This window comes from Natrix helvetica (genome assembly GCF_964273705.1).
Source record: "Natrix helvetica genome assembly, chromosome: 2".
Taxonomy (NCBI): domain Eukaryota; kingdom Metazoa; phylum Chordata; class Lepidosauria; order Squamata; family Natricidae; genus Natrix; species Natrix helvetica.
In genome coordinates this window covers 173491574-173512861 of record NC_138552.1, presented here as the reverse complement: position 1 = coordinate 173512861, position 21288 = coordinate 173491574, and the positions used below count along the sequence as shown (strand labels likewise).

At 47.0% G+C, this 21288-nt stretch overlaps 1 protein-coding gene across 1 annotated transcript in view; it reads left to right on the top strand.

Annotated features, from left to right (window-relative positions):
* Nucleotides 1-265: 265 nt before the first annotated feature.
* Nucleotides 266-21288, top strand: part of SNAP91 (synaptosome associated protein 91) — a 103067-nt gene continuing 82044 nt past the window's right edge. The window contains exons 1-2 of the mRNA XM_081940234.1: nucleotides 266-730; nucleotides 1760-1919. Of these exons, the coding sequence (XP_081796360.1) occupies nucleotides 1790-1919 (130 nt within the window). The 5' untranslated portion in view covers nucleotides 266-730; nucleotides 1760-1789. The remainder of the gene's footprint in view (nucleotides 731-1759; nucleotides 1920-21288) is intronic.

The window sequence follows — 21288 nt, the reverse complement described above, 5'->3', positions numbered from 1 at the left end:
GGAAATCCCGGCGGTGACGGGCGTCCCCTTTGGGCATAAGAGGGACTTTCTCAGGTTTTACCGCCCCTGGAGGGCTATTCGGTTCGTCCGCTCCGGGTCACCTGATTCTGGGGAGCGGGGAAAAAAAGCCCCAAACCCGCGAGGTTGCGCGAAAGAACCAGCCGAAAAGAGTGAACCGGGAGGAAAGACAAGAGGTGTGTTATCGGGGTTGGCGTATAGTACGACTGCCAGGCGTTCGCCCTATTCTTGCTCTAGGGCCACCCCGGGGAACGCATGCAGCCGCGCGCACGCCAGAGATTAGGCTGCCTGGCGAGCAAGCGGAGATTAAGCTAGAAATAGCGGCGGCTCCTCTTGGGCGTGGAAAAAGCTTGCGCTCCGCCGGAGCTTCCGCAGCAGCCTTAGCGCATCTTCCTCTCGGCCAATCCTCCTCTCCCACCCCCCACCCCCGCCCTCACCCTCGCCAGCCTCCTTGCACCTGAGGGAGAGGCCAAGTGCGCTCTAGGCGCGCCTTCCCGCGCGCTGGAGCAAAGCGCCCGGTGCGAACTGGGGGGAGGAGGAGGAGGAGGAGGGCTTCTCGTCGCAGCTGCTGCCAGCCGGGCGGGGGCAAAAAAGGTTGCGGCGGTAGGATCGGCGGCGGCGGGGGCCTTCTCATAGCTCTCACCCGAGAGCTAAGCAAGGGAGAGGAAGAGACACGGCGGCGCGCGCCGGGAGGACGGGAGCGTGTTGACAGGTTCGCCGCGTTGGGTTCTTCTGCGTTCCTGGGAGTGGGGAGTGGGGGAGGTGTTGGGGGGGAGGGCAAAGAAGGCCTGGCAGGCATTTAACAATCTTCAGCATTGGGTGAGGTTGGGGATGAGGGGTGCCGCTGTGTCCGGATAACCAGACGCGGCTGCTATCTGATATCATCCTTCCCTGCGCATTGGAAGTGGTGGTGCTGCTGCGGGAGGGGGGCATTGCATTGCATAGCATTGCAAATCAAGGAAAACCAGGGATTGGGGTAAGGAAAGGGAGCCGAAGGAATAGGGGTTTGGGGTGTATGATGTCGGGGTGGGGTTGGCCGGGCTGTGGAAGAATGGAGCGGCCTGCGGGTAGTCTCGTCTTCGAGGAGGGAGCTGCTGCTGCCTGTGGACCGGGGGGGTGGCGAATAGGCTCCGAGAGGGCATAATATGGCGCAATGATATAATCTCTCCTCAGACAGCGGAGTGGAAACGCAGGGCGACCGGTGGAGGGGGGGGGGGGACGACCCGGTTCTGCAGTGGAAATAGGCTGCAAGAGGAAGCCGGGGTGGATAAGTGGCCGAATGGGAGACGAGCTATTAAATTCATCCTGGGAGCCCTCTTGAGGCTCAGTCGGGAAGGCCTGCGCTTTGGAGACGCGGGGGGGGGGGAGCCTTTTCTCGTGCCCTCCCTCCAACATAAATAGCGGAGAGGGAGGTGGTAGTTTGCAGTACCCGCCATCATATTGGTCAAGGGATGCAGTTCACCGAAGGAAAAGGAATCTCTTCCCCCACCCACACACACACACCTTAACCTCTTAATCTCCTGATCTCCTGAGTCATATTTCCTCTTTATTCCCCCATCTCTAAAACATCCGTGGCCACACATTTCAGTGCAAACAGTTACACAACAGAAAAGATGGGGGTTGGGGGAAGGAGTGAACTGAGAGCCCGGCTTTAGAGGGAATCTACTTTTAATGGACAAATCATCTTATCTTTTCTTTTTCTCCTCCCCTCAATTGTTTTCCTCCCCCCCTTTTTTTATAGAAGTGGCAGCAGTCCTAGAATTAGTTGAAGATGTCAGGTCAGACGCTGACAGATCGCATCGCAGCTGCTCAGTACAGCGTTACAGGATCAGCTGTAGCCAGAGCGGTCTGCAAAGCAACCACACATGAAGTGATGGGCCCCAAGAAGAAACACCTGGATTGTAAGCATCTTTTTATATAGCATGGTCGTGTGTGATTTTTAAGCATACAATTCAATACTTCTCAGACACTAATCTCCTGTCTTGACGAAGCCCTGTGTGAGGCATCTTGGGAAAATGAATTGGTTGTTGCATAAGTTCTGAAGTTCTGTTTGACCATTTTCTTCATTTTGAGTAGCAGGAAATCGATTTGAATCTGGAAAACAGTGAAATATTCTTCCTTGCTTTGGTCACCTGAATTCACTCCAGAATTACTGTTTGGCTTAACTAGCAATACAAAAATTTTTACAAGTAGAATTTTGAACATAGTGGAATTGAATAGTTCTTCATCATTGTAACCTCTGTAATGATTCATTGTGTATTTGGAGTGTTAAACTAGAAAAGGCATAATTCAAATGGATATCTTCATTATTCAGAATGGAAAACTCAGTTCTTCAACAGTTACCAAAGCAAACTGTTGCATGCATTATATGTTGGTCATGGTTATATTGGCAGTATAGGTAGGCCTTGTTTAGTGACTGTATGTTGTTGGAACGATGAAAAATAACTTTAGGACCAATCCTTGCATCCATGACCTTAGCGGGCTTGTAAAGCAAAGAAAGCTGAAGTAAGATTGTAAGTGCAGTTGTGATTTCACTAAGCAGCCACCTCACCTAATGACCAGGTTCCCAATTGTGATCCTTAAATGAGGACTACTGAATGTATGTACCAAATTTTTGTAGTGAGTTTTACTTCCTTCTGATGTTTTAGCTTGGTCTTCTACGCTATATCAAAGTGAGTTCTCACTTCATCTTAAGTCTGGAGCATCAATCTATTCTATAGCATTCCAGATACTATTGAGTTACAGCTGTTACCATCTGTGCCCATGAGTCATAGGTTTTATAATAATCTAGTGGGTCACCAGTTCTTTTCTCAATGCTATATATGATTTTGTGTTTGCAAGTTGTGGAGCTAAACCAGTACTAGTAGGAATGAGAAGATACAGCCACTTGCATAGTTTTTGTAACATGTTTGCCCATTTATTATCAATCTTTCCATATTCTCAAGGTGATCAAGTCTACAGAAATACATGGCAATGGCAGATTTGTTATGAAAATATAGAATCTTTCCTTTTCCTACAAATCTTTGCAAAATAGGATATTTCTCATGTGGAAAGTCACAGCAAACAATATCTACCGCCCAGTGTTCTGGGGCTCCTTTTAATTGAAAATTTACTTATTCTGATCGCAAATCAGTGTTAAGAAATCAAATCATGGTGGAGTAAAATATTTTTTCACATCACATTGTCACTTTGAAGAAGAAACAAAATGGCCACCCTCCACATAGCACTATTCAAGAAGGAGTAGATTTTTGTGTTGAATATTAGTGTTCCAGTTTGCCAATTATACGAAAATGTGATGGCGTTTCTTTTTGGCTTAATGTGATGTGTGAACTCATTCTAAAAGAAAAAAAATTACATGGTTTGTTGAGTTAGTCAAGCCTGAAATCTGCTTACACTTCCTTGAAATCCTTCTGGCTTATAGGAAAGAATGCGCTTGAATATTGGGCCAGAGTTACACTCCAGTATGTGTAGGTTATCTCACTTGGATTTAACTTCAAATCTTAAATGGATTGGAAATGGATTGTTATTATAATTAATTCTTTTATATTTTATACTCTTTATTTCGCATGACACATTACAATTGCACAACTGTATGGTATATTGGGTCATACTCAAGATAGTAGGGTCTAAAACAGCAAGTTGTGCTGTTTTTTCATATCTTGCTGCAGTTTTTTTTAGGGTCACAGAATTATAAGGTAGTGAACTCACAGCAACCCCTGAAGTTGTTGTTTCTTACTATGTTTCCATAGCAAGGTAATTAATATGTTGTTACTTAATATATTAATAATCTATATAATCCTAAGCAGTCATGCATAGAGACTCTGATTCTCCACATGTTTCATTTAATAATCAAAATAGTTATTTCATAGAAGGATAATTCAGTAATGTTTGTTATCAATCCATTGTTATTTCTACTTTGTGTATTTTATTCAAAAATATACTGAATTAGATTGCTAACATTTTAGTAATGCACTAATGTCATTGTGAAGCATGTTAAGTTTTTGGAAGTGAGAAAAATATTGCAATAGATACAGCTAGTTTTTGATTTACAACCGCTTGAGTCCAAAATTCCTGTTGCTAAATGAGACATTTTTTAAGTGAGCTTTGCCCCATTTTATGACCTTGGAGAGCTTAATGGAAAAGCTTATTTGCATTATATTTATCAGTTGTGAAGTGTAGGATGGATTAGAAAAAGGCTTAAGGTGCCCTGAATTCCTTTCTCTTTATAACTGAAGTTCAAGGGAAATTAGTTTGAGGGGTAACATTAATGTCTTCTACTTGTGCAGCCAGAATCACTTGGTGCCCTGCTATTAATGACCAGTTTTACATTTTAGCATCTGAATATCCCATTCTTTCTTTCTGATCTTTCTCAAAAAATGATTGAATATGGTATACCCATAAAGTACAGAAGCAAGAGTAAAATGACAGAAATGTGTATTGTATACATATAGTGATGGTAAAAAAATGAGGTTGTATCTTTAAAAATAAATAAACAAAAGCAAGGCTCACCTGTATGGTAGTTTATGGCACTGTATTTCCATTTATGGGTGTCCTGGTTTCTTGGTTTCAAGTGCCTCAGAAAATAATACTAAAAAATTTAATTGTCATATACAGGTAGTGTTCAACTTGAGACTACAATTGAGCCCAAAATTTCTGTTGCTAAGCGAGACATTTGTTAACTGAATTTTGCCCCATTTTAAAACAATTTCTTGCCACAGTTGTTAAGTGAATCACTGCAGTTGTTAAGTTAGTAACACGGCTGTTAAATGAATCTGGCTTACCCATTGGCTTTGCTTGTCAAAAGGTTGCAAAAGGTGATCAACTGATGCCGGGATACTGCAACGGTCATAAATATGAAGCATTTGCCAGCATCTGAATTTTGATCACATTATCAGGGGCATGCTTCAAAGTTCGTAACTGAAAAGTTGTCATAAGTCACATTCTAATTTCATAAGTCACATTTTTCAGTGCTGTTGTAACTTTGAACGGACACTCTATGAACTATGGTAAGTCGAGGACCACCTGTAGTAGTAAGATTCTGGTACTTGGGAAAGCGTAAGTGCAAAATAAATGAACCTGTGGTAAAAGCGTCTGGGACTTTTGCAGAAATTTTCCAGGGTGTACTAGTTCCCTTTTCTGAAGTTAAGACTTGCAGACAAAATAATTAAGCCATTGGGGTTAGTGTTTTATGAATGGCTTATTTGGTGATGTAAATAATGTACATACAGTGACTATACGATTTCAAAAGAACTGGTTGTTTAGACTTATTTACAAGTGAACTTAATTTGGTTGTCCTCTGCTTCTGATTGATTATTAGTAGAATGATTGCTAGCATTCAAAATGCTAACATTTGTAATTAATTTGTAATCACTAGCCAGCAAGTTCAAAATACAGTATGGCAATTATTAAACATAATTAATTATGATAATTATGTTTCTTTGTTTTCTGGAAAGAAGTAGATCCATTTTGATCGTCTGAGATATGAACTGTTAATGTATCGGGAGATGTAATGAAAAGCAGGTTTGATTCAGTATTGAATGAAATTTCAGAAATAGATTCTAATAATGTGTTTCTAATAGAATATATTCAGCATAGCAACCCATTCCTCAGTGTGGATATAGGTTACACCTGGGACAATATGCATATGTAGTGGGATTTTTCTGTAGTATTTGAGCAAATGCCATAAATACTTTCCAAATATTAGCCACAGGTAGTCTTTGAACAGCCTACAGAAATGAAGCTGATTTCATGTAATTGAAATAAAATATGGTTAATATGGTGACTGTTCAGCCCTACATTGAATAACGTTGAATCCCTTATGTCTTATTTAAAATATTAATCTGATAACATATTTTAGACATCATTCCAAGATATCAGGTCTGTCTGTGGCACTGAGGCCTTAGATTTTGAGCCTCTGCATCTGCTTCATTGAAAGTAATCAACTCTAGTGGTTTTAAATATACTGCTAGAGCCCTGTGGGATTCTCCAGTTGGTATGACTAGTATTTCAATATGACATTTACTTAGGTAATTGAACAGGCATCTTTTTTTCTTGACAGATTAAGATAGGTTCTTGGCAATAAAGTCAACAGGCATGCAGCTACTGAACTTGAGTGAACATGGGTTAAAGCAGTTGGTTTCAAACATTTTCAGGCTGCAGAATCTTTTAGTTAAAAAAAGAATATTTTCGCCAAATCCCTGATCGAGCAGCAAAGGAATGAGTTGTCATGAATGCAAATGCCTGTGAGGGATGTAACCCTAGGCTTGCCTTAGCAATGTATATAAGCTATGGTTACTTTACTGTTACTTTAAATGATTCAGAGATGTGATTGGTTTGTTACCTCAAGCAGCTATAAGATGGAGCCAGAATGGCTGTTAGTTTAGCTATATTTTGTGTGTTTGACTATTTTGATAACTGAATTACTGAACCATGTATGACTTGGACTGTTAACCGGACTCTGAATACCTCTATATTTCTACATAGTAAACTACTATATTTTTATACTATTCAGTGTCTCTGTATGCTGGTTTGTGCGTGTTATTCCATATCACTCTCATTACGCTTCTCTGCATACTCGCTCTTCTAACGGGGAGCTTAATAACTTAACAATGCCCATCCATACTACCCCAGGACTGGAAGTCCTGAATATCAGCTTACAAGCATTGCCCTTTTTGCTATACCTTAGAAAATTTGGAACCTACATTTGGCAATTTTTCTTTTTTGGGGGGAGGGGGGGGTTCCTTAATTTCTCATAGAATTTCTATTGAAACTCTAAGGTTCAATTGATGACACATAAAAGAAAAACTGAATTCGAGCTCTTTGTGAAGTCTGTTCTCTTATAATGAGCGTGATTCAGTTCCACAGCATTTTGCAATGTCATCTGGTGAAGCTCTTTTATATACTGAAATATTTATTATGATTTATTCCGGAAAGGGACTTGGCCATATTCTCAGTGGTTAACTGTAATAATTTGTAAAATCCTTCAAGCTAAAAATTGCTCCTATTTAACACGCCATTGTTGATGGAATTCCATTAGAATGGAGATATTTATTGTCAGCTCTGCTTGAGTTCAGTTGAGGTTTAAAGTTTTGGAAAATACCCTTGGATAGGTTTACCTTACCTCTTGCATGTATGATGCCGTCCTTTAGCTTGGTAGAATTTAGTTAGGATGAAATCGCTACAGAGGTGGGTTTCTACTGGTTTGGCCCGGTTCGGCTGATCCGGTAATGGTATGGTGGCCTGAGTCGCTGGAACCGGCAGTGACCCAGGCCTGCCATGCCCCTGAACCGGTTCCCCAGTCGCTGCCGTTGCCCCGCCATCTTGGTTTCTTTTAGTTTTGTGCATGCGCAGAACAATTTTAATTGAACTGCGCATGCACACACGACGCATATTCAGTGCAAAGCGCGCGCACAAGCAAACCAGCAGTAAAGCCAGCAAAAATCCACCCCTGAATGGCTAATAGGAGCCAATAGAATCCATTCCTTGTTTTGAAATGAGATTGTATTGCCATCCTGAAAAGAGAGAGCATTGGAACATCCTTGAAGAAATCTTTGGACTCAGAAGTGGAGGAGGACATCAGAGTAATTATTATCATCATCCTTTTCTTAAAGATGGATTGTTAGATGAGTGGTTAGTGACCAACTCTAAATACTCTTGGAAAAAATGATTTAGTCAGACTCGGTGACATTGCTGAAAGAGTAGATACAACCATTAGGTTTCACTTGGTCCTCCCATAAATCTTCAGTAACCTTGAGCATGGTATATGTCTGGATGAACTGTCTGGAATGAGAATAGAGAGTTTTATTTATAGTGATGCAATTTCTACTTGAACATCCTTTACCAAAAAATTTACTGTTTTATATTCCCTGGCAATTTATACTGAGCCCTGGTAAGCCCCGTGGTTCACTTTCTCCCGCAGTTGTCTGTAAACTTTATTTGGAAATATAAGTGAACATGTTATATGAGGACGGCCACCCAATTTCATTTCTCCTTCTCATCTAACCCAGGTGAGATGGTGAATATCGATATCTGAGCAGAATAATGGACTGGATGCGAATTGATAAATTGAAGGTCAGTCCAGAGAAGAAATTACAAGTGGCGGGTGGTTCATTCTCTAGTTGAGCCTTTTCTGGAAGGAATCTCCTTCTATTTTATGGAAGTGCTCCTGGATCCATTATTACAATGAGAAGAGCAGATAGATTCTGTTGTTTTGAGTTCTGAATAACATGTATGAAATGTTTCCAAACTTTAATTTCTCCAAAATAACTGCCATGGTTAGACGTTTCTAGTGCTGCTTGATTCCAAACCCTTTTCTGCATCCAACTCAAAATATTAATGTATGCATTTAAAATCTGAGATAGTTTGGGGCCAGAATCTAATGGAAGATCTTCTCCTCTGTCTTTCTGACCAGATCCTTAGGCTGTCTGCAAAGATTCTTTTGCAAATATCTTCATCAAATTGCACTGCATATTTAGATAGAAGAGGAAACACCTCTTCGTTGTAGTGCACCATCTTTGGAAGTGCTTCCCAATTTTTTGTTTGTTGGTTTATTTTGCTCAAAGGAAAGACATTTTGCATTTTTAAACAGATGGGAAAGATTGTGTTACAGTTTTTTACGTTGTATCCTTAGGGTGATCGTTGATGTTGCTTTTATTGCTTTTATTCTTTTAGTCTAATGCATATCTCTCAAAACTTTGGTTAACTGATCTGACTAATAATTACATCCAAATAAACATTTGATTATTTTGTCATTTGGTTCATTGAAGCCAACTTCCTAATAAGTATATTCAGGATAGCTATCTGTTTTCAATGTTTTGATTTTATTAGACAATGATGGCTTGGTTATATACTCTGTTGTCCATAAAAATGTGAATTGGTAAATTTGTATTTGCAACACTTTCCAGCAACAAATTATCTGACAAGATCACATTTGCAGACCATGGTCATTTAAGTATTCTATAAGATCAGGCTTGCACCACTTGGCAAGGGCAAGGGGCCATGTTAATAAATCAAAATCAGTTGTTTTCCTGTGCACCGCTTGGAGAGTCCAAGCAATGGGTTAATTCAGTCTGGTTGCCCTTGGATACTGAGGAACTTTTTTTCTCCCTTTAACCACACCTCCTCGTGTGATTACTGCCAGAATTAATTCCTCAGTGCCCAGATCGGATGCATATTTGAGTTCAGGCTATTAATCTTTGGCTTGGACTCTCCTAAATTTTTGGAAAACCTTTTCCTCTTTAAAACGAATTTTTCTCCTTGCCTTTTGTTCTTCTGCAATCAACATCAAGCTAACTCGAAGGCCAGGAGGTAAGCGTGTGTGGGGGAGGTTTTTTCTCCACAGCCTCGCACTCGTGCAGGCTTGGAAACTTGCCGCTTGCTCCTAGAGCGCGGCAGCAGCGGCGAGGGGGTTTTTTTCTTTTGTTTTTTGGCTCGGTTCCCTCCCCGGTTGTTATTTTCCGGCCTAGTTTTTTTTTCGTTTTTTTGACTTCCCTGCGTTTTTTTCCACCCCTCAGCCGCCGCGGAGCAACGAGCGGCCCGGATTGATCCTGGCTGCCGCTTTCCTCTCCGCCCAGCTCCTCGCTGTTGCGGCGGCCATTTTTAGGCGCGAAAAGTTCGCGCCTTTAATTTCAGGCCTCTGCCGCTCAGCCACGCTCATGCAGGAGGCCGCCTGGTGGCCACAGGGCCTCGCCGGGCCCGCCCAGCAGACCCTCGGTCACCACTCACTGGACATCAGCGGCGCTGGTAATTTGGCCACCACGTGTCCTTTGCACCGGCACAGGGAAGAATTTTTTCTCTATCCTTAAGATCTGGCCAGGCCTTCCCCTTTTTAAAGCCTCTAGTCTCCTGGCCTACTGACTTCCCTGTCTCTCCTGCAGGGGTTACTGCAGCCTGAGCTGCGGGCCCACCTCATAACTCAACCTCCTGGGTGTCCTCCTCTCATCTGGCTACTAGTGTTAGGCTGAAATGGATTTATTGATTTTGCCTATGCCTGCATTATTAATCATGATTGTCTTTTTTATGCTTTTCAGTGTAGCCAGTCGAATTCCGCTGCAGCCTACCCGCTTGCCTGTGTTTTCTGCATCATCCTTGTGCGGTCATTGGCATGGAGCTGCCCCCTCCATCAGATTCCCTTGAGGCTAGATCCGGCCCCTCTCAGGCCCCTAGCAAGGATCCCCCTTCCAGTAGGGGTGGGAGTGTGGGCTAGGGCGTCTCAGGGGCCACTAATAAGCACCCTGTCAAGGCCCCATCTGCAGCCGAAACCAAGGATGCTGAGAGGCGCCAGCGGGCCCTTGATAAACAATTTGAGAAGGCCCGGCGCCAGGCTGGGACAGGATCCCCCCCAGAGGTGGCCCCCATTCCCCCATCCAGAGGTGATATCTTGGCATTGATGAATGAGGAGGTAGAGTCTCAGGATCTGTCCCCGGACAGATCACTGGTGGAACCAGTTTCTCCTGCCCCGTCCTGGTCATATGAACAGGACCCAGTCCCAGAGGGTCACACCAGGGCTCCCCCGGCTGGGGGCTCCCACTACCATCTCCAGGACCCCAGGGACCCAGAATCAGACTCTGATCAGGAGTCCGAGCTGTCACCGCGCATGCAGGCCTTGGTCGATCGTGCTATCGCCAGAGGCATTGCTGAGGGCCTCCAAAAACGCTCCCCTCCCCCTTCGGGGTCAGGGGCCACTCCCCGGGGCCCGGCGGCCCCTCCTCCAGCCAAGCGTGCCCGCCATCCGTCCCTTGAGTCATCCGTGGTCAGCGAAACCTCCGCCATCGAGGACGCTGACCAGGACGGCCAGGAGCTATCTGAAGACGAGGGCCTCCCCCCGGACGCCCCTTCTTTTTCCGGACTTTTCAAACCTACTCTCTTTAAGTCCATCCTCCACAAGGCCAAACTAGCTACCAGGGTAGGGATTAAACCTAAGCCGGCCCAACCTTTGGCCGATGCTGTTCCCGAAAACCCCAATGCGGCCATGTTCGACGTCCCGGCCCCCCAACAAGAGCTGGTCCCGGTTCCAGGCTTATTCCTGGACTTAATCCAACGCCAGTGGGCCCAACCAGCCACCTTGTCTTCCCCCAGCGGGGCAGACAAGAAACTTTACTCTATGGACCCCACCTTGGAAGACCTTTTGGTTCTCCCAGCCGTGGACCCTCCTATCACTGCCCTCACCTCCAACTCCTCCCTTCCAGCAGATCTGCTGGATGGGCTCAAGGCGGAGGATAAGAAGGCGGAGAGAGTATGCCATAAGGCCCACCTGGCGGCTGCCTGGGCCATCAAAGCCTCCTCTTCCGCCTCCTTTTTTAGCAGGGCCTCCGTTATATGGCTAAGGGAACTGTTGGCCAAACTCCCGGCAGGAGACTTGCGCCTCCGCCAGGATATTTCAAAAATAATTGCGGCCTCCCAATATGTGGCGGACGCATCCCTTAACGCTTCTAAATTTGCTTCTAGAGCCTTGGTGGCCAACATCACCTCACGCCGCCTGCTCTGGCTCTGCCACTGGCAGGCGGACCAGAAGCATAAATGGAAGCTGGCCTCAGCCCCCTTTAAGGGCGCCAAATTATTTGGGGAGGCGCTTGAGCCTCTCCTCATTGAATCCAAAGATAAAAGAAAGATTTTACCTTCCACCACTAAGAAGCAGGACCGCAAGTCCGCTCCATACCCCAGGAGGCAGCCCTTTCGTGCCTCTGAACCCTCTACCTCTTCTTCCTTCACCCCGTCATACCGACTGGCCGGTCAGTCAGGGGACAGGTTCCAGGACAGATCCTCCTTTAGGGACAGAGGTAGACAACAATTCGGCTTCCGTAAATCCAACCGCGGAGGTGCCTCTAACAGGCCCTTCCGCAAATCTAAGTGACTGCCCGGGCCTGTCACCCATAGGGGGGCGCCTCCAGCTATTCGCCCACCATTGGGCCCAGACCACGGAGGACGCCTGGGTCCTCCAGATTGTAAGGGAGGGCCTATCCCTAGAATTCCTATCCCCCCCTCCCCGGAACTTCATCCGGTGCCCCACTCCTTCCTGTCCTCTGAAGAGGGAGCTTATGAACCAGGAGATTCTTCATCTCCTGGAGATAGACGCGATAGAGCAGGTCCCCCCCGACCAGGAGGGGAGGGGGTTCTACTCCATCCTCTTCCTGGTACCAAAGAACTCGGGGGGCTGGAGGGCCATCTTGGACCTAAAGAACCTCAACAGGCACATTGCCTACCGGAGGTTCAAGATGCAGTCCCTCCAGTCCATCCTGTCGGGGATCCGTCAGGGAGACCTCCTTACCTCTATCGACCTCAAGGAGGCTTACCTACACATCCCCATCCGTCCCCAGCACAGGAGGTTCCTGCGCTTCTTTTATGCCGGCAGGCATTTTCAATACCGGGCCCTCCCCTTCGGCCTGTCGTCGGCCCCCAGGACCTTCACCAAGGTCCTGGCGGTTGTAGCAGCCCAACTGAGGCGCAGACCCATAAGGCTCCAGTGCTACCTGGACGACATCCTGATCCAGTCGTCGTCCAGGCAGCAGGCCTTGCGGGACCTCCGCATCACAATGAGAACCCTGAGGAGCCACGGTTTTTCCCTAAATCTGAAGAAAAGCCATCTGGTTCCCACCACCAGACTTATCCACCTGGGGGCGGTCATAGACACTTCCCTGTGCAGGGTCTTCCTATCCCAGGACAGGCTAGACAGCTTAGTGGCCATGACCCGCAAGGTGATGCTCGCGAGACAGGTACCGATCGTCCTCCTGTCACAGCTGTTGGGAAAAATGATCTCTTCCATCTCAATCGTCCCATGGGCTCGCCTTCACTCCAGAGCTCTCCAATGGCTCCTCCTTCCTCACCAGAGGGCCTCAAGGAGCAACTCGAATCGACTGGTGAGCGTTCCCCCAGCAGTGAAGAGATCGCTCCGATGGTGGACGTCCCCTGCACTCCTCAAGGGCCACCTGTTCAAGGAGCCCAACCGGTTAGTGGTCACCACAGACGCAAGCCTCGCCGGCTGGGCGGCACACATGGGTCATCTAGTGGTGCAAGGCAAATGGTCACTCGCAGAGAGCTCCTGCAGCATCAATCTTCTGGAACTGCGTGCGGCCCGCCTGGCACTCCGACATTTTCACCAGGACATTCACCATCAACATGTCCTATTGATGACGGACAATGTGGCCACCAAGGCCCACATAAACCGCCAGGGGGGCACCAGATCCAAGACATTGATGAAGGAAGCGGAATCCCTGGGGCGCTGGGCGGAGAGACATCTGGCATCTCTTCGTTCCGACCATATTTCGGGAGTCGACAACACCCAGGCGGACTGGCTGAGCAGGACCACCATAGACCCGGCAGAGTGGAAACTGGATCCGGCTCTGTTTCGCCAGCTGTTCCGCAGGTTCGGCACTCCCACGGTCGACCTATTCGCATCCAGGGAAAATGCTCAACTTCACCGCTATTTCTCCCGCTTCCAGTCCCCGGGGGCGGAAGGGACGGATGCCCTTCGCTCCCCTTGGCCCCGGGGCCTACTTTATGCCTTTCCTCCTCTGCCCCTGATTCCACAAGTCATCCACAAGATCATCGCGGAGGAGGCGGAGGTACTCCTCGTGGCCCCGCACTGGCCCCGTCAATCGTGGTTCGCTGACCTGGTCAGCCTCTCCCTGTCACCTCCGTGGAAGATTCCTCCAGACCAAGTCTCCCTCAGCCAGGGGGCCGTAACTCATCCAGAGCCCCAATGGCTCCAATTGGCCGTCTGGCACTTGAGGGGGACCAGCTGATGCGCGAGGGCTTCTCAGAGGAGGTAGTCCACACCATTCAGGCAGCTAGGCGACCGTCAACCACTCGAATCTACGATGCCTCGTGGGCTTCCTTCGCCAAATGGTGCGACGCCTTACGTTTAGACCCGGTGACGGCTCCGGTCTCCCGCGTCCTGGACTTTCTACAAGGGGGTCTTACCAAGTGCCTCGCTCCAAATACCCTTCGACGACAGGTGGCGGCCCTCTCCACCGTTTGGGCCGGTGACCCGGTCTTGCCCCTTAGCAAGGTTCCCAGGGTCCGTTCCTTTCTCAAAGGAGCCTGTAACTTACGACCTCCCACGGTCCATCGTTACCCCACCTGGCAGCTGTCCGTAGTTCTGCAGGCGCTCACCGCTCCACCCTTCGAGCCCCTCAGCACTACGTCACTACGTCACCTCACACTCAAGACGGCATTCCTCATCGCCGTGACGTCAGCTCGTCGTATATCAGAACTGGCAGCCCTGTCGGTTCGCCAGGACCTATGTACCGTCCACCCAGACAGGGTGGTGTTGAGACTGGACCCTACCTTTATTCCAAAGGTTAATACTTGGTTCCATAGAACGCAAGAAATTGTAATTCCTGATTTCTGTCCGCGACCGTCACATCCCAGGGAACGACAGTGGCACATGTTGGACGTGAGAAGGGCGCTGAAAACATACATCGCCCGCACCCCCGAATTCCGGAAGTCGGAGTCCTTGTTCGTGTCATTTCATCCAGGTTCCCTGGGCAAGAAAGTCTCCTCTTCTACTGTTGGCAGGTGGCTGCGCGCCTGCATCGCCTTGGCCTACGAAAGCCAGTCCAGGTCGGTGCCACAGGGCATCACTGCGCACTCCACTCGCAGCGCGGCCGCCACGGCGGCCTGGGCCACCCAGGCATCAATCCTAGACATTTGTAAGGCGGCTACATGGTCCTCCCCGTCGCCCTTCATCCGTCATTACAAACTGGACATTTACGCCTCGGCTGAGGCGTCCTTTGGCAGGAGGGTGCTTCAAGGGGTTGTGTCTTCGACCGAATCCCGGGACTCTGCTTCTGCCCACCCAACCGGACAATAACTTGGGTATGTCCCATTGCTTGGACTCTCCAAGCGGTGCACAGGAAAATGACCATTGGCTTACCTGAAGGGTCCTTTTCTGTGCACCGCGGGAGAGTCCAACCCACCCTGGTCTTCGGCCCGGGGATTCGTTCCTTTTCTTAACTAAAGACATCTTGGACGCCTTCGCTCCATCCTCTCGACAGATTGACTTTTTCGGCATTAATTCTGGCAGTAATCACACGAGGAGGTGTGGTTAAAGGGAGAAAAAAAGTTCCTCGGTATCCAAGGGCAACCAGACTGAATTAACCCATTGCTTGGACTCTCCCGCGGTGCACAGAAAAGGACCCTTCAGGTAAGCCAATGGTCATTCTGTGGCTAGTAAAGCCATTGGACTGCAGGAGATGGCAGCAAAGGTTGGAAGAGTTCAGCAGCATGTCTTTTAGGGCTGAGGATGTAAATTTATTACTTTAAAAAAAAGATAAGACAACACAAGACGTTTTTGCTTTGTAGGCTTGCCTAAGAGATTTACTTTGACGTGCCTCAAAGTGTTAATGATGAAACTGCAAGCCAACTCTTAATCCATATAAAATTTGCTCCCAACTTTCTAGGCTCAGCCTCTCCCAGAATGGAGACAGTCTAAAACTATGATTTTGTCCATAGCTTATATTGTCTTAAATGTTAATCGTAAGGAAGTTAGTAACTCCATGGTCAATATCCATGCTATTGAAGTAGTTAGCCAGTCATAACTTCCTGTATCTCATTTGTGAAAAATACAAATCCATATCTTCACTGGCTAGTCCCAGAGACTCTATTTGGTGGAAGAAAAAGTAGACTTATTTTTTGGTAACTCTCATTAGATGCATCTCCAGGCAGAGATGATACTCAGAACCAAAGCTAAGATAAGCTAAGGAGAAGCTAGAGGTATTCAGTTTCATGGCCCATATTTAAATGACATACTAAGGTTAAGCACAGAATAAAATAGTATTGTCATCTGAGCCAGATTGTTGAGTTCTAAGTGGAACTATACAGTTTTGCTTAATTACCAATAATATCTGTTGTATTGGTTCAGGCATCTATGGAGATTATAAGTCATCTAGGTTATGGTTGTCCCAAAGGTGCTTTTTCAAAAGGCAACTCGACTTTCTGATTTTTCTTTGAATACAGTTCACTTCTCGTCCAAGAAGCTTCTTCAGCTCTGATTGGATGGTGGGAATGGAAGAATTTATACTCCTTGCAGACAGCTGGACATTTGCATTCTTCTAGAGAGTGGTTGAGGCCACCTGGAGATTTATCTGTGTCCTCAGGGTCACCTGTGTAGTGCAAATGGATGTGGAGCCTTCTTGGAATGTTGACATTGGTTCAATATAATTGTGTTCAGTAAGCAGTGAGCTGTATAGCTTTGTGCTTTGGAATTCTGTTCTTGTCCTTTCCATGAGGCCTCAATTTACTATAATTTATCATTACCCTAATGTACATGTAATACTCTTATCATGTGATTTATTTGCTTTCCTGTGATGTGCAATTCTTCCCCATTATTGTAAAAACAGAATAATAGTCCAGGCAGTTGTTAGGGGTCAATACTGACTGCAAGACACAAAGACACTCCCTCCCCCAAACTAGTTCTTAGATTGCATTCAAATGACATTTAAAGCCATTGCTTAACAGGTAAGCCACAAAATAAGCCTTGGTTACAAATTGTGCTTTAAATTTTTACATTAACTGCACTACATCCAATACACCTGTGTTTGGACAGGTTGCTAAATATAACTGCAATTATATGGCTTAATGAATTATCAGGCATTCCATATGGTTGCATATAAAGCATGGTTAAAAAACTTGGTGAAACATATGGAGCCAGACAAATTGGAAATAATGGATATGAAAATTAGGTCGAGATAGCATATTGAATCACCGCAGGCCATTGCTTAATATCATGGCTTGTTCTCTTCCTTCTAAGCCCAGTTTATTGGTTTAGCTGTACCAATTTTTTAATTGTAGAAAACAGTGATATAAAGCTATATGTTTCTGTACATAATAGTTTATAAGACTGAAGTATGCATTGCTGTTGAAATTAAAAAGAAAGTAAAGAGACTGCAATTGAAATACAGTTTAATATTTAACAGGAATTTTAACTAGTCTGGTCAAAGGAATTGCCTGTAAAAGGAATTATCCAAAGAAGAAATAGGTAATGTTTTTATGATCAAGCAATACACTTGAAAATTGATTAGGGTCCTTTGAAAGCAAAGTGCCAGAGATGTTAGGTAGCATAGTAGATGTATTGTGATTGCTTCCTGATTCTTGTAGACATTTCTCATATCATTAGTATTGTTTTTCTGGAGTGAGGGACAGGAGGCTCCAGTGGATGGTATTGACACGCCCATTTGGCCATGAAACTGGGATGAAGCTGAAGACATGCCTCTGTGCTCCACCCTTTCTTCTCCAGTTCATCTAAGTCCGGCCAAATAACGACTTATATTTTAAACTTCTCCTGCGATTTCTATCTCTACTGGAACCTCCTTGCCTCCTTGCCTCTGAATCTAGCTCTCTGCTCTACGTGGTTTTTCTTCCTAACCACCAGGGAGTGTTACTTTGTATCCTAGGGATTGGAGAGAGCGCTGAGGTTGCAGCGGCCATTCCGGCTTAGCCAAACACGTGCCGACGATCCCTAGGGTTTCTTGCGACTGGGAGGCTAGAGGCTAGGGATTCCCAGCCCAGAGGCCCCGCATTGCCCCAATCAACTTTTAAACGGCTTTGGCAGCTGGATTTGAGCCACAGAGAGTATGGAGCGCTGAGAAGAGCGCGAAGAAGTTCTTTTTAACTGAGCGCGGAGCGGAGGAAAGCACGCAAAGCTACGCGGGCCGAGGCAAGCCTCGGCAGCAGCCCCCAAACACACCACTCTCGGTGTTGAGGCAGTGGCTGCCCAGAAGGGCAGCGGAAGAGAGGGAGAGCCAGCAGGCTGCGCAAGGAGGGTAATTAGTTTTTTCCTTATTTTTCCTACTCCCCCATGTGGCCAAGATGGCGGAGGAGGCGGTGAGGTCTCCTTCTCCCCCATGCTCCCCTGGGGAGGGACCTTCAACCAGGCAGCAACCCACTGCTTCTGCCAGGGCCCTAAAGGCTGCCAACCCCGACCCCTCTCGTGCCACCCAGAGGGATGAACTGAGGAGGCACAAGGCCCTCTCAAAGACTTTTTTCAGGGCTGAAAAACTGAGGGCCTTGCAGGATAGGCTTAGTGCTTCCCCCCCCCTCCAGATCTCCATTGGGGGGTGAGTTCCAGCCTGGACACCCTCCAGGTTCCCCAGATTCCCTAGGGGGATTTTTGGGGGAAAGATCTCCTTCTCCTCCCCTTTCCTTAGAGGACCAGGATTTGAACTTGGAACGCCCACGTGTATCCTAGGCCCTACCCAGGTCCACTCTAGCTCCCCAAGCTGGGGTAGCTCAGGAGCCAGAGAATTCCGGCTGGGATTCTCTGGATGTAGGTAATCTGTCAAGGGGGCTGCAAAATCTCATCGAAAGAGCAATTGCCTCTGGAATTGCGCATGGATTGCAGCAGCAGACTGCTCGGGCCTTAGCACCAGATCAAGGTGGGAATCTTAGGGCCAGCTCATCCCAGACTCAGCCTCCATCCAATCCCGTGAGCTGCCCTGCCTCTCCTTCCCTGATTAGTGAAAGTTCAGTAGCAGGGGACAGACCCCAGAGAGATCCTGACCTGTCTGAGGATGAGGAGGATGACAAGCCGAAACCTCCGGCATTTACTGGACTATTCCCCCCAAATTTATGCTGGCTACTGCACAGGTAGAAGAGGAGGGGGGATAGATGGGAGGGGGCTAAAGAGGGCGCTTCTGATGGGCCTGCAGCAAAAAAGCCTTGGGGCCCAGTTTTTTCTGAACCCAAGGTGGTGAAGGAGGAGATTCCTGCCCCTCACCTCTTCCTGGAAGTCGTGAAGAAACAATGGGAGAAACCCACTGCCTTCCCAAACCCTGGTAGTAACGACAGACATTTTTATAATATTGAGCCAGATTTCTCCCAAGCATTACAGCTACCCGCCGTGGACCCACCAGTGGTGGTCCTGGCATCTCCTGGGATATAAGCCAGCGATGGCAAACCTTTTTTGGCTCGCGTGCCATAAGTGGGGGGAGTGCAGGGGGGTCGTGTGCGGGTGTGCCACACCCATAATGCAATGCGCAGTCCCCAGTGCGCATGTGCGCACTACAGGCACTCCCCCTCCCATTTTACATGCTTTTTTTGCCCTCTCCAGGCTCCAGAGGCTTTATAGGAGCCTGGGGAGGGCGAAAACAGCCTCCCCCGTCCCCCCGGACGCCCTCCGGAGGCATTAGCAAAGCCTCCGGACAGTCCCTAAAGCCCTCGGAGCGCTCAAAACGACCGAGCAAACCGGAAGTCACTTCCGGTTTGCTCGGAGGGTCATTTTAAGCGCTCCGAAGGCTTCAGGGACCATCCGGAGGTTTCCCTGATGCCTTTGGAGCGCTCAAAACGGCCCTCCGAGCAAACCGGAAGTCACTTCCGATTTGCTCGGAGGGTTGTTTTAAGTGTTCCGAAGGCTTCAGGGACTGTCCGGAGGCTTCCTTGACGCCTCCGGAGGGCTTTCGGGGAAGCGGGGGAGGCTGTTTTCGCCCTCCCCAGGCTCCTATAAAGCCTCTGGAGCCTGGGGAGGGTGAAAAATGGTTTTAAAAAAGGGTGAACTCAGCTGCGCATGTGCACTGGCCAGCTGACAGGGCAGCGCCTCACGTGCTCTGACAAATGGCTCCGCGTGCCATAGGTTCGCCATCACTGATATAAGCTATTTCAAGTAAAGCTGCCTTTTCCAATTGACTAGTGATGACTTTATCAGTATTGATGGTATTCAAGTGATGCTCCAGATTTTGGGGGCTGGCGTCCTAGGCGCCTATTACTATTTGTACTTCTGTGCTTTCTCTTGCTACGGTCATTCTACTTCTATTTGCAGGTCTTGTATTTTGTGGTTTTCTCCAGTTCTTTCTCTTCTATCCTGCTATTTATAGGTTCACTATCCAGACTTTTTCGTCTGTCTTAACAACAACGGTTGCTAAGTCTGGGGTGGCAGGTGCTGGTCTGTTTGAATTCCAAAGTCCCAGAGCACATTATTATTATTATTATTATTATTGTTGTTGTTGTTGTTGTTGTTGTTGTTGTTGTTATTATTATTATTATTATTATTATTATTATTATTATTATTATTATTAAATCTTGCCTTTATATCTAACTCAATACAGTGAAAATAGTTAATACTTTGCAATAGGAAGAACTCTAAATTGGGTTCTTGGGAACGCTTCAGACATTGCTGAATTATAATTCCCAACAGATATATTTATCATGGTGGAGAATCTAGGACTGTGATGGCGAACCTATGGCACGTGTGCCACAAATGTCATGTGGAGCCATTTGTTAGGGCATGCGAGGCGTTGCCCTGTCAGCTCCAGTGCGCATGTGCACTCTGACCAGCTGACTTCAGCCTTCATTTTGGGCTGTTTTCTGCCCTCTGGAGGCTTCCCTGAAGCCTCTGGAGGACGAAAAACAACCCAATGCACAAATTGGAAGTTCGGGAACTGACTTCCGGTTTGCATGTTGGGCCGTTTTTCTCCCTCTGGCGGCTTCAGAATAGCCCCCTGAAGCCTCTGGAGGGCGAAAAACGGCCGTATGGGCAACCCGGACGTCTGTCTTTGAACTTCCATGTTGCCTGTAGGGCTGTTTTTCGCCCTCCGGAGGCAGCTTTCCTGAAGCCTCTGAGGGGGCGGGGGAGGCCGTTTTCGCCCTCCCCAGGCTACTTAAAGCCTCTGGAGCCTGGGGAGGGCGAAAAACGGATCCACCGTGCCATTGTGTGCCAAAAGCAGGGGGGAGGGCGGGGGTCACGTGCATATTATGGGGGGTCGTGCACATGCATGGGGCCCCGCACACATGGAATTATGGGAGCGGGCATGCCCGCGCACGATCCCCCCTTGGCACACGATGGCAAAAAGGTCAGCCATCACTGATCTAGGAGCTGCAGTTCCCCAGCTCTCTTTTCCAGCCAATTTGATCTCAGTGAATAATAATACTTAAATGTGGGCTAATATTTTAATATTAATAGGACAAGACTATTATGAATAGCATGCAGGAAAAAAAGAGGATAAATGCAGAGTTCTATAAAACAAGAGAGTAAAACTAATAGTAGCATAAGGGTTTAAAACAGAACTCAGTGGAAAAACAGTCTGATCTTGGGACAATAGCTATTCTGAAAATGCCAGGATATACAAATGCCTTTAACTGATTTCTAAAACAGTTGGACTAAAAATGTTTCTTACTCAGTAAAATAGAATTTGGGATATCAGAAGGACATTCTGAGCCACACCTAAGTTGAGGCCACAGGCTGTGGTCTCCCCTGATTTTAGCTCATTACTTAGTTAATACTGGGAGAGGCAGTATTTTATATTTTTGGATCCTAAGCTGCTTAGGCCTTTATTTAGGCTT